The sequence below is a fragment of the Anabrus simplex genome, chromosome 1 (assembly GCF_040414725.1).
Source record: "Anabrus simplex isolate iqAnaSimp1 chromosome 1, ASM4041472v1, whole genome shotgun sequence".
Lineage (NCBI taxonomy): Eukaryota > Metazoa > Arthropoda > Insecta > Orthoptera > Tettigoniidae > Anabrus > Anabrus simplex.
In genome coordinates, this window is record NC_090265.1 from 157,758,926 (window position 1) to 157,773,175 (window position 14,250).

The window sequence follows — 14,250 nt, forward strand, 5'->3', positions numbered from 1 at the left end:
GCACTAGAGGTGACGTGGAATCATACGCAATAGCGCCCCAAACCATGATGCCGCGTTGTCTAGCGGTAGGGCGCTCCACAGTTACTGCCGGATTTGACCTTTCTCCACGCCGACGCCACACTCGTCTGCGGTGACTATCACTGACAGAACAGAAGCGTGACTCATCGGAGAACACGACGTTCCGCCATTCCCTCATCCAAGTCGCTCTAGCCCGGCACCATGCCAGGCGTGCACGTCTATGCTGTGGAGTCAATGGTAGTCTTCTGAGCGGACGCCGGGAGTGCAGGCCTCCTTCAACCAATCGACGGGAAATTGTTCTGGTCGATATTGGAACAGCCAGGGTGTCTTGCACATGCTGAAGAATGGCGGTTGACGTGGCATGCGGGGCTGCCACCGCTTGGCGGCGGATGCGCCGATCCTCGCGTGCTGACGTCACTCTGGCTGCGCCTGGACCCCTCGCACGTGCCACATGTCCCTGCGCCAACCATCTTCGCCACAGGCGCTGCACCGTGGACACATCCCTATGGGTATCGGCTGCGATTTGACGAAGCGACCAACCTGCCCTTCTCAGCCCGATCACCATACCCCTCGTAAAGTCGTCTGTCTGCTGGAAATGCCTCCGTTGACGGCGGCATGGCATTCTTAGCTATACACGTGTCCTGTGGCACACGACAACACGTTCTACAATGACTGTCGGCTGAGAAATCACGGTACGAAGTGGGCCATTCGCCAACGCCGTGTCCCATTTATCGTTCGCTACGTGCGCAGCACAGCGGCGCATTTCACATCATGAGCATACCTCAGTGACGTCAGTCTACCCTGCAATTGGCATAAAGTTCTGACCACTCCTTCTTGGTGTTGCATTTGCTCTGTCAGTCAGTGTATTTCACATTGCTGCCCCACGTTTTCGTAGGAAAATCTTATTTTAACATGTCGCATTAAACGTGTGAATGGAGCCGTTACTTCTCATGAATCCGAGATCGATAGCTGCAGTCGCTTAAGTGCGGCCAGTATCCAGTATTCGGGAGATAGTGGGTTCGAATCCCACTGTCGGCAGCCCTGTAGATGGTTTTCCTTGGTTTCCCACTTTCACATCAGGCAAATGCTGGGGCTGTACCTTAATTATGGCCACGGACGCTTCCTTCCCACTCATAGCCTCTTCCTATCCCATCGTCGCCATAAGACCTATCTGTGTCAGTGAGACATAAAGCAACTTGCAAAAAAAAAAAAGAAAAAAAAGAACTTCTCATGAATTCACGAAGGAAACACAATCCACCGCAAATTCCCGTGCGAAGAACGGATACAAATGCTAGTTTAATATAAAGCATATTTTCATAAAATGGAGAATATATTGGCGAATGTTTTTGTCACGTTTTCCAGTGTTTCCAGTGGAAGTTCTCAAGTGCAATTGTTGGAATATTTCGTTATCCGATAACATGACTCTCGCTAGACGTGTGATCTGAAACAATACAGTATCTTGCGGCAGGAAATGTAGTAATCCACTTCGTCACAGAACTACAAGATATGAGTTTACCGTGTATGTGATAAACATCACATCTGATGGATCAGTGGTATATTGTCTTAACATTTGATAAGCCTGCAGATAAACCAGTACTTCCTCTATGGTAGTGGTAGAATAACACGATCCTAGATGTAAGTTCAACAGAATGCTCACTGCTAACCTACTTCGTGCAAAAATCAGTTACCAAGGAATACACCTTCAGCCTGTAGAACGTTTGAACATAGAAGCAGGAGCCGAGAAAGATGTGTAGAAGAAACAATTGATCAGAAAAATAGGGCAGGCCATCACTAGAGGAAAGAGGAAGTACAATATGGAGTGAACAGTTTGATGGGAAAGATACATATTACACAAGAACAACAGAGCTACTGTAACACGGTGAAAACTCATCCCGAATTTCCCAGAACTTCCCCGAATCTGACTCTCAGGTCGTGAAATATCGTTAATTAGGTTTGTTGACCATGAACTAATTAATTTTATACCAAACAATGATGCAGTAGATTTTAATTAGTTCTGTCTGCGAAAATAACTATCGTGGAGTGTTTAACACTTATGTTTAATGTATCAATTGGCATATCAATTGGCTACCAGTTGCAAAAAAGGAAATAGTAAATAAATAACAAGTCCTCCTCTGTGGTGTAGTGTTTAGCGTGATTAGCTGCCACCGCCAGAGGCCCGGGTTCGATTCCCACCTCAGCCATCCTCGACGTGGTTTCCCGTGGTTTCCCACTTATCCTCCAGGCAAATGCCGGGGTGGTACGTAACTTAAGGCCACAGCCAATTCCTTCCCTCTTCCTTGTCTATCCCTTCCAATCTTCCATCCCCCCACAAGGCCGCCTGAGCGAGATACTGGTTCTCCTCCCCAGTTATATCCCCTGACCGAAAGTGTCATGCTCCAGGGCACTTCCCTTGAGGCGATAGAGGTGGGATCCCTCCCTGAGCCCGAGGGAAAAAACAACCCTGGTGGTAACCAGATTAAGAAAGAAAGAGAAAACAAAAATTTTAAAATAGAATTGAAAACCTGAGCCGTAGTTTTTACGAAATGGCGCTTCAAAAAAAAAAAGACAATATTTATGCCACATACGTGACGTCACACGCATACTCTGTTATAAGATGGCGCTGTGTTGACTCGCCCGCTCAGTTGGAGGTTGATGTTCTGAAACATCATTTAAATTTGAATGTTTGCCGAGCAACTATCCCAGCATATTGGGCAATTCATTTATTGATCTTACTTTTAATCGTAATATCACTCCAGAACTCTTAAATTATGTCTCTTATTTCTCACTTCACAGACCTGTACTACATCGAGTTATTGCCCACATTCCAAGTGTACCACGTTCGATTGGATAACATTTATTATCCACACATAATATTTGTCTTTTATTTCTAACTAGCTGATGTAGCCGTGCTTCGCTACGGAATCCTACACTGTATGCAGAATTCTGAATGAAGTAGTATACACGTTGTGAATGAAACGAAATGGCATGCGCGTCGTGATGAGGATGAAATTATGATGAAGACAGCACATACAACTAGTCCCCGTGCCAGCGAAATTAACCAATGATGGTTAAAATTCCCGACCCTGCTGGAATCGAACCCGGGACCCCTGTGACTAAAGGTCAGCACGCTAACCATTTAGCTATGGAGCCGGACACGTTGTGAATGAGATTTTATTACATTACAAATCTCCTAGTTTTACCGGAAAAACATGGCGGGAAGGTCGCCATACGCCGTTTACTCATGTGAAGACCGTTTCAGGGAGTTCTCATTGTATTGGCAGGCCAAATTGCCTGCTGCCAGTCACAGGTGAGTTGGACATTTTTGTTCATAATAGCGTAAAGATAATACTTAGAGAGTCAAGAGAATCGAAAAAGATAACAGAAGAAGACAATACACCAAGGCTAATTCCAACTAAAATAAGATAATGACGTCAGTATTCTTGTCAGCATACAATATTAACCGACTGGAATGTCGTAATTAAAAGCAATTCACTCATACGAAATGCTAGATCATGTTAAAAATGGCACAATTTATCACTTTTCACGAACAGCATTCTACTACGCTGTCGTTAAAAATGTTTATTTACAATTGACTTTACGTCGCACGGACACAGATATGTCTTATGGCGACGATGGGACAGGAAGGGGCTAGGAGTGGGAAGGAAGTGGCCGTGGACTTAATTAAGGTACAGCCCCAGCATTTGTGTGGTGTGAAAATGGGAAACAACGGATAACCATCTTCAGGCCTGCCGACAGATGGGTCGGAACGCACTATCTCCCGAATACTGGATACTAGCCGCAATTAAAGCGACTGCAGCTATCGAGCTCTGTGCTGCCGTTCAAACCGTGCCAGGAGGGATCGAGCCACAAACAGCGCTCAACGCTGCTCTGCTGATGTCTGTTAAGTGAGCTACCTCCGCATTCCTATAACATACTATAATATAGGTGGAATACTGGAATTATCAGGCCATGCATGAACCAAAGGAATACCATGCTACTGAAAGAAAGTTACCACTTTTCAAATTTTGTGTCTTTCTGAGCAGTACATTCGAACTCCGTGCTCCAGCACTCCCTTCTATGTCGAACAGGATCAGAATTCTTTACTTATTTCTGTTGTAGATATCATTGGAGTCGGTTTATCATAATTGCTCTATGCCTTTTCTAACTAGTCTCGTCGACTTGGCAGTAGTCGCTTTCCACCTAAAGTCTGTGTCAGATGGGAAGCGTTTTGGCCTTGTGATACTCCGAATCGTCCAACCAAGCGGCTGCTACGACCGCAACTGGAACGGCTTCTCATTTGACACAAACTATAGAAACTGTGTTGAAGGCTCACAAGGTGATTCTCTGAGTTTTCATCCTGACTTCGTGACCGTATAAGTTTAGTCTCCTGTTTTTCATAACTGTTGTAATGCCCTTTAGTTGTTAGTATAGTTCGTTGTTCTGCATTCTGTATTCAGCTCTTTGTGAAATTTATTTATTTATTATTTATTTATTTATTTATTTATTTATTTATTTATTTATTTATTTATTTATTTATTTTTTACAGTTGCAGTCCATAGTGTGGTGGATACTGTCTCTTCTAGGAATCCTAGCATATAGCGGAAATATCAAACCACCGATAAACGCAGATCCTGTAGATCTATTTCCGAATGCTCTATCTTGCATGTATTTTACAGGTAAGGTAATACTTCATTTTCATGACATGTATCATACGTGTATCCACAAATCCCTCACATGTACGACCTGATTTTTACAAATTTTCGATTGGGACGGAAAATTAATGTTAAGTGTCTGTACTGCACCTGTCCAGGGTTCGAGTGCATAATAATTTATCTTAATTGGCTTATGAAGTGGCTGAAAGGATTTATTTGATGAGACCCTCGAACAATCCCTGGAATCGAAGTCCATCACCCCTACTTGAGTCTTTCCTTGGCTGGCTCAAGAGCTTGGGTATGTGGTATGTCTGAAAAGGGGCTTAAGCTACTTCATTCTAAGCAGGGGGAAAAGAGTCTCAGATATCAGAGGAATACGAATATACTACTAAATGAGAAGGAAGATCATATATTTTTGCACAAACATTTTTTAGTTAGCTAAGGAAACACTTGTATAATACGCTACAAAAAGATATGCTGAGATATTTATATCTACAATGCCTTGATTCATAAATTATGTTCAAGCTTTGGATGTCTCTTTCTGTCTATCTCAGATACGCATCTATCACCTCATAACCTTCAAATCACTGAAAATACATTGAAAGGGGGTCCCCTTTCGGAACTATTTAACACACGGAAAACCTTATTATATATCCTAACACAACACTGTACACGTACCTTTCACAAAGGCATATCTCCTTCATGGCATGAATCATTTTACTCAATTTATCATTCATTTTATATATCACGATGCCCTGAGATCATGTTAGCTGAGGTTTACTACAAAATTCCTGAGCGCATCTCATTTACCATTGGTGAGCAACAATTCTCGCCAGAATCTGGGACTTGAACCCAGGGACTTCGACGTGTGTGGGGTGTCACAACCTCACAACCCTATAGCGGTTTTTTACTTTAATAAAACAAAATAATAGAAAGGTGGGAGGATTTAATTCACCTATGAAATTTGGGGATCTCTGCGACGGTGTCGTTTTCTTAATTTTTGCATGTCTCCGTTATACTAGTGGAAGAAAAGAGCGAACCAAATGTGTCTCCTTTTACAAAGTGACAAACAAACTTCGCTAGAGCCTTCCCTTGCCATTCCCTCATAAAACTGTCAAACGGGTCAGCCGGGACAGCCCGTTCTCCTCCCAGGCAGGGCAGAGTTCCAGACTACCTGCTATTCTTAAATATTAATATCATCGCAAAGACACTTTCTTTCTTTCTGTTCATTAAACGTTCTCAGCGTAACATCATATATCTACCTACATTTGGCCTCAATTATCTTATTCTCAAGGCGGCATTCTACATCGCCCTAATTATATATATTCAACAGGGGAACTCATATATAAATAACACCACTACACTCTCAAAATTACGAACTTACATATCAGGTTCCGTCTTCTCATTCCTCATATCTCGAGAACATGCATATTTAAATAGAAGATCCTAATCTTCAGAGAGAAAAAAATCACGGCTAATCGCGATCTACATAATTCACTTACACCCCCACAGTTGACCATTTTTGTCGTGGAGTTTGCAGTCTTAAATCTAGACAGGAGGAGTTTCTACCACTATGTGACGTGCAATCAAGAATGAATAATCGCAAACTCTTACGATGAATCATAGCATTTAATTGTCACTTTAAGACGACTGGATTATACTACGAAAATTTATCCCTTTACATTACCCTAGTTATGTTAGGGTCTTATAACTATCATGCAATATTTCTCCACAATGAATGAAATTAGTGGTTCAACACCACGAAGAAAATCTCACAGAAAAATCTTACAAAAACTATAATCCCTCTGAAACGTCGTCATGGTCAAATAATATTCAATGTATTTACATGAAAGCTACTTATTTATGGTGATGTGACTTAACTGTCATGTGAATAAGTTCAAAAATGTACTTAGCGCTCAGATATCTGCAATCATCTTTCCTCAGGAAGTACAGACATGCATTTAAGCTACCATCATCATGCCTTCACTTGGGTTGGGATATAGTACCATATCTGAAGTACTTATTTGATTATTGTTTGGTCGGAGGAGCTATACCAGATGAATGGAGAGTTGCTCTAGTAGCCCTTGTGTATAAAGGAAAGGGTGATAGACATAAAGCTGAAAATTACAGGCCAGTAAGTTTGACATGCATTGTATGTAAGCTTTGGGAAGGCATTCTTTCTGATTATATTAGACATGTTTGTGAAATTAATAACTGGTTCGATAGAAGGCAATTCGGTTTTAGGAAAGGTTACTCCACTGAAGCTCAACGTGTAGGATTCCAGCAAGATATAGCAGATATCTTGGATTCTGGAGGTCAAATGGACTGTATCGCGATTGACCTGTCTAAAGCATTTGATAGGGTGGATCATGGGAGACTACTGGCAAAAATGAGTGCAATTGGACTAGACAAACGAGTGACTGAATGGGTTGCTATATTTCTAGAAAATAGATCTCAGAGAGTTAGAGTAGGTGAAGCTTTGTCTGACCCTGTAATAGTTGAGAGGGGAGTTCCTCAGGGCAGTGTTATCGGACCTTTATGTTTTCTTATATATATAAATGATATGAGTAAAGGAGTGGAATCGGAGGTAAGGCTTTTTGCGGATGATGTTATTCTCTATAGAGTGATAAATAAGTTACAAGATTGTGAGCAACTGCAACGTGACCTCGAAAATGTTGTGAGATGGACAGCAGGCAATGGTATGTTGATAAACGGGGCTAAAAGTCAGGTTGTGAGTTTCACAAATAGGAAAAGTCCTCTCAGTTTTAATTACTGCATTGATGGGGTGAAAGTTCCTTTTGGGGATCATTGTAAGTATCTAGGTGTTAATATAAGGAAAGATCTATCACATAAATGGGATTGTAAATAAAGGGTACCGATCTCTACACATGGTTATGAGGGTGTTTAGGGGTTGTAGTAAGGATGTAAAGGAGAGTGCATATAAGTCTCTGGTAAGACCCCAACTAGAGTATGGTTCCAGTGTATGGGACCCTCGCCAGGATTACCTGATTCAAGAACTGGAAAAAAATCCAAAGAAAAGCAGCTCGATTTGTTCTGGGTGATTTCCGACAAAAGAGTAGCGTTACAAAAATGTTGCAATGTTTGGGTTGGGAAGAACTGAGAGAAAGAAGAAGAGCTGCTCGACTAAGTGGTATGTTCTGAGCTGTCAGCGGAGAGATGGCGTGGAATGACATTAGTAGACGAATAAGTTTGAATGGCGTTTATAAAAGTAGGAAAGATCACAATATGAATATAAAGTTGGAATTCAAGAGGACAAACTGCGGCAAATATTCTTTTATAGGAAGGGGAGTTAGGGATTGGATTAACTTACCAAGGGAGATGTTCGATAAATTTACAATTTCTTTGAAATCATTTAGGAAAAGGCTAGAAAAGCAACAGATAGGGAATCTGCCACCTGGGTGACTGCCCTAAATGCAGATCAGTATTTATTGATTGATTGATTGATTGATTGATTGATTGATTGATTGATTGATTGATTGATTGATTGATTGCGGTGGCCCCCAGAATCGTTCTCTGTCGATTCGCCTGCATGTTGGTTGAATTCTCGTCTGGCGTCGGAAGCTCTCGAATATCTCTGCTGCGTTGGAATAACTGTACAGCGGACTGCTCACAGGCCCCCTTCAAACCCGAAGCTCTCGGAGGTCAAATATGCAAATGAGGAAGAACTAATTTGTCATAAATGCATTAATTGTGACATGCATTATAACTCTGTTATGACCAAGGATATTTATAAACTCAAGCATCCAGTCCCATATCGGTATTTGTCCTGTAGCCCGATATCGATACTTTCATTTGCATACTCCAGTTCTCCACAAGTAATTTAATCTCGGAGCATCACACACTAGCCGGTCACCATCACAGGATATGAATGTTAGGTATTAATATTTTTTTTACTGGTCATTAGTCGACCCACTCCACTTCACTAATCATTGATACGATACACAACTCATTGCGTTTGAGAGAATACGGAGGGTGCCACCCGATCTACTGAAATGATAGCTAATAAGCCGCTCACTGTTATTGTAAGTTCACGCCTTCCTGTAACACTGCTATCGAACTATCCTTGTATTTAATTACTTCCTTCATTTAACCTCATTTATACATACATACATACATTATCATTATAGACTATTATGCCTTTCAGCGTTCATTCTGCAAGCCTCTGAGAATTTACTAAACGTCGCCACAATCCTCGATTTGCAACTAGTGTTGTGGCCTCATTTAGTTCTATACCTCTTATCTTTAAATCGTTAGAAACCGAGTCTAACCATCGTCGTCTTGGTCTACCTCTACTTCTCTTACCCTCCATAGCAGAGTACATTATTCTCCTAGGTAACCTATCCTCCTCCGTTCGCCTCACATGACCCCACCACCGAAGCCGGTTTATGCGTACAGCTTCATCCATCGAGTTCATTCCTAAATTAGCCTTTATCTCCTCATTCCGAGTACCCTCCTGCCATTGTTCCCACCTGTTTGTACCAGCAATCATTCTTGCTACTTTCATGTCTGTTACTTCTAACTTATGAATAAGATATCCTGAGTCCACCCAGCTGTCGCTCCCGTAAAGCAAAGTTGGTCTGAAAACAGACCGATGTAAAGATAGTTGCGTCTGGGAGCTGACTTCCTTCTTACAGAATAGTGATTGCAACTGTGAGCTCACTGCATTAGCTTTACTACACCTTGATTCAATCTCACTTACTATATTACCATCCTGGGAGAACACACAACCTAAATACTTGGAATTATAGACCTGTTCTAGCTTTGTATCACCAATCTGACATTCAATTCTGTTGAATTTCTTACCTACTGACATCAATTTAGTCTTCGAGAGACTAATTTTCATACCATACTCATTGCACCTATTTTCAAGTTCCAAGATATTAGACTGCAGGCTTTCGGCACAGTCTGCCATTAAAACCTAGTCGTCAGCATAGGACAAACTGCTTACTACATTTCCACCTAACTGAATCCCTCCCTGCCATTTTATACCTTTCAGCAGATGATCCATGTAAACTACGAACAGCAAAGGTGAAAGATTACAGCCTTGTCTAACTCCTGTAAGTACCCTGAACCAAGAACTCATTCTACCATCAATTCTCACTGAAGCCCAATTGTCAACATAAATGCCTTTGATTTTATATTTTATATTTATATGACTCGCATAATTAGGCACAATCCACTACACTCACTCTGATCAATTTAGTAGCTGCACACGTAATAATTCACTTCAATCGACCACCTCCCTTTTTTTTTTACAATCCCGTGCCGCTCTGACACATAATCGAAGTAAATTTTTTTATCACATACGGATCATAGCAAACTGAATTTAAAACGTAACAAATACTTGGTACTCAGCGCAATGTCACTCACTATGTGTTGTCATTTACCACTGCACAATACTGTTCAATAAGAATCTTCACAATGTGAAACACTGAACATTGAAACTGAATGTTTACTAAAAAATGTGTCTGCTGATTAGACCGAATGCACTGGATATACTGCGTATACTGCTTTCTTGCCACTCGCCTTTATAGTGAGAAGCCTTATTTTTTGGAGGGGGAGTCAGACCACGCCCCCTTGTCCAACAACGGTCCGTTGAAAGGTAGATTTAAAAGTAGAATTTTATATCAAATTGAAGCCTGTACATCCTTCTTTCCACTGATCAACTTTCGTTCCGAGTCCTTCGCGGGTTCGTCTGCAATCATCAAAGCGTCAGTATCAATTCTCAATGGGTGGAGCCTGGTCCCTGGGATTTTTAAATTTCCGTTGTCAATCTTTTCATGCCATCAACTATCTGCGTACTTCCTATTATTCTTATTATGTAGAATGCTTCTCGGCATGATAAATCAGCATGAAATCTCCTCATTCATCGAAGTCGTAACTCGAAACTATCCATCAAGTATTTCCGTGTTATTAATGTTAATATCATCGAAACAGTTGAAAGCTACGCATTGGAACAATTATATATTTAGGGGAATACATAAGATGATATTGTTTCATATGTTGAGACGACTTCTTTCATGCCGTTTCGTGACCTCACTTCTCAGTCATGTGACATCTTTCTCGTTCCAGGTTTCTCGCTCAGAGAAGGAGCGAACTCCACGTACAAGCGGTTGTACTTCCTCTTTTTCCCAATTGCGCGCAACGAGAGGAGGGGCGCGCGACTCTATGGCGAGCAGCTCGAGTCCCGGAACCGTCAGGAATATCCTCGTTTGGCGGCTATTTAACGTAGAACTGCGCGGAAAACGACATATTCTCTATGCAGGATATCTCTATATACATATGACGATGTCATGAACGGTTACAGTACTTACATGGACATCAGATATTTCAGTCAGAGATGTCTCCTGTAGCCTAACATATCATACTGTACGTTAAAAAAATGTTTTAATCCCGAGGTGTTGCAGCTGTTTTCAAACCTGTAACAACCTTGATAAAATATTTGTGAATGCAGATTAAGGCCCAGTTTCTTCAACGAATGTTAATTTTTAGCACTGCTGTTAAGGAGACTTAACACCTAATTTAACAAAATGGCCGTCTCATCAAGAATTGTTAACTCTAACCAATTGTTAATACTTGTGTTAAATTAACATGGCTGCAGCTCTGTGTTAAACCTCTTAACAACTGTTAAAATTTCAAATTTCAAAATGGTAGCATGTAGAAGACGTAAGTTTGAATACTTACTATTTATAAACTGAAGAAGGCAAAGGACGACCCATACTAAGAAAAACGACTTTTTAGAATTATCAGGAGAAAGTTTTCTACAAAGATATATAATTACCGCCCACCTCTGTGGTGTAGTGGTTAGCGTGATTAGCTGCCACGAAATTTGAAAAGAAGTACGGGGTCTGAAACGGGGTCCACTCAGCCTCGGGGGGGGGGGGTAAAATTAGTAGAGGAGGGTTCGATTCCCTCTTCAGTCATCCTTGAAGTGTTTTTCCGTGGTTTCTCACTTCTCCAGGCAAATACCGGGATGGTACCTAACTTAAGGCCACGGCTGCTTCCTTCTCTTCCTTCTTATCTTCCCATCCCCCTACAAGGCCCCTCTTCAGCATTGCAGATGAGGCCACCTCGGCGAGGTACTGGGCCTCCTCCCCAGTCATATCCCGTGACCGAAAGTCCCACACTCCACTACCCTTGAGGCGGTAGAGATTGGATCCCTCGCTGAGTCAGAGGGAAATATCAACCCTGGAGGGTAAACAGATTATGAAAGAATGATGCCTAATCACCAAAGCCATAATGAACAAAGCACTATTGAAAATAGGTTAGAGTTTTCGACAGACTGAAACTTATCAGTGTCTCCAGGGCAGCAGTTGCTTGAATTTCTTGCCAGGAGAGGCCAGACCCTGCGTTCAACCGACTTCAACGAGCTTCAACAGTAACTCGTGTATAAGGGTCAATGCGCTTTGGTTTTCGAAAATTGAGGACAAATGTCAAGCCGCAGGATCCGTTTTGGATAAAGTGGAGGTGATATAACACATTTACTTAAATATGTCAGGTCCGTAACCTAAAATTGCCGAAAAGTGAATGAATCCCCGATTTCAATGCGACTTGGAGAGTTACTACAAAGTCAAGCGGAGCGGTGGCCGAATGGTCACCTTACTCGTCGACGGCGTGAATTCGAGTCTTGTCGTAGCAATACTGTTTTTGTACAAAATAAATTATTTGAGAGAACGTTAAAATAAAAATGCGAATAAAAATATTACGGACACTGCAGTTAACTTTATTTTCTCCCTCAAATTAATATATATGTCCGCCTGTGTAGTGTGGTGGTTAGCATGATTAGCTGCCACCCCAGGAGGCACGGGTTCGATTTCCGGCCCAGCCACGAAATTTTGAAAAGTGATACGAGGGCTGGAACGGGGTACACTCAGCTTCGGGGGGTCAACTGAGTAGACGGGGTGTTCGATTTCCACTTCAGCCAGCCTCAAAGTGGTTTTTCGTGGATTCCCACGTCTCCTCCAGGGAAATGTTAGGATGGTACCTAACTTAAGGCCACGGCTCCTTCCTTCTCTCTTCCTTGCCTATCCCTTCCCCCACAAGGCCCCTGTTCAGCATAGCAGGTGAGGCCTCCTGGGCGAGTTACTGGTCCTCCTTCTCAGTTGTACCCCAGACCCAAAGTCTTACGCTCCCGGACACTGCCTTTGAGGCGGTAGAGGTGGGATCCCTCGCTGAGTCCAAGGGAAAAACCAGCACTGTAGGGTAAACGTATTAAGAAAGAAAGAAAGAAAGAAAGAAAGAAAGAAAGAAAGAAAGAAAAAGGAAGAAGTATAAGTATAGAGAGAAATTTGTGGTGTAGTGGTTAGCGTAATTATCTGCCACCCCCGGAGGCCCGGGTTCGATTTCTGGCTCTGCCACGAAATTTGAACAGTAGTATGAGGGCTGGGAGCCTCCGTGGCTCAGACGGCAGCGCGTCGGCCTCTCACCGCTGGATACTGCGCCGTTCTCGCGTCCAGGCATGGACACAAGAGATCCTGACTAGCTCTAAATTCAATTGGTCCGATGACTAAGTTTTATGGGTGTGAGTTCCGTAATAGAAAAACGTCCAGGTCGGTTAATGGTAGATTCTAACTAACGTTGAAAGATGTCTCTTACCCGTAACTAGTTAGATACCATACTCTTACTAGCTCTTAGAGAAATTGTCGTCAACTGAAACTACTATAGTCTTACAACTAATACTTATTCTAGGAACACATAGAAAGAATGTTGAGGTTTCACTATTCCATATTTATTCAAATATTAAATCAGACATTTAATAAAAATTATCTCAAATTTTACCAATGAATACTTCTTGAAGTGAGTGACTCATTGTCATTCCTATAGTCTATATCCGTCATCAACATTTCAGAAAAACTACGTCTTCCGAATTCATCATAAATAAATGCCTCCTCGGATTACATTATTTCACTTCATAAGCCCATTGATCTCTCAAAATCATATAGTATTAGAATAAATATTATGTAACATTTGAGAACTATTGAGAAATATGTGTTTTCATCCGTATGCAACTCACTTACGAAGTTGGGCGATAACGAATTAAATCAATGTGAATGAAATTAATTATATTTACATGTGCCGTACTGGCAAGAAAATAAACATTAAAATCAAGAATACTAAGAGTATAGGATGCATCCGTTAAGAAGAAAAATAAAAATTGTATCAATTACTATTTACAATATCTCTAACTATACTCTCTTGAGAAATAAAGAACGCTTGTGGAATTGTTGAGTTAATGTTCAGATAAGAATTGGAGTTCAAGTTGTCTGAATATCAGTTATCCTTGGAATAAATATGAAATTCTGTTCGTTACCACCTATTCCTTACTCTTTAAATTGTCACATTATTTAATTTTCACTAACTGTGTCTCTCGATGCAGGTTTAAAATTCTCAATAAAAACTATCACAAAATTTTCTTGACTTTGAATTGACAAGTACTCTCTTGTATGTTTCACAGCTTAAATATTCACATTCGCATGCTTAGTTGTCTGTTAGTTACTCATATTTCCCTGTGTCACACACCATAAGCTAAGCTACGTCCATTGTAAGTCGTAATCACCCT

The 14,250-nt window shown here is 41.4% G+C and overlaps 1 protein-coding gene across 1 annotated transcript in view; it reads left to right on the top strand.

The window, feature by feature from the left end:
* LOC136863327 (uncharacterized) overlaps positions 1-14,250 on the top strand; it is an 89,626-nt gene that overhangs the window by 39,156 nt on the left and 36,220 nt on the right. Inside the window, exon 2 of the mRNA XM_068225751.1 lies at positions 4,565-4,694. Within this exon, the coding sequence (XP_068081852.1) occupies positions 4,565-4,694 (130 nt within the window). The remainder of the gene's footprint in view (positions 1-4,564; positions 4,695-14,250) is intronic.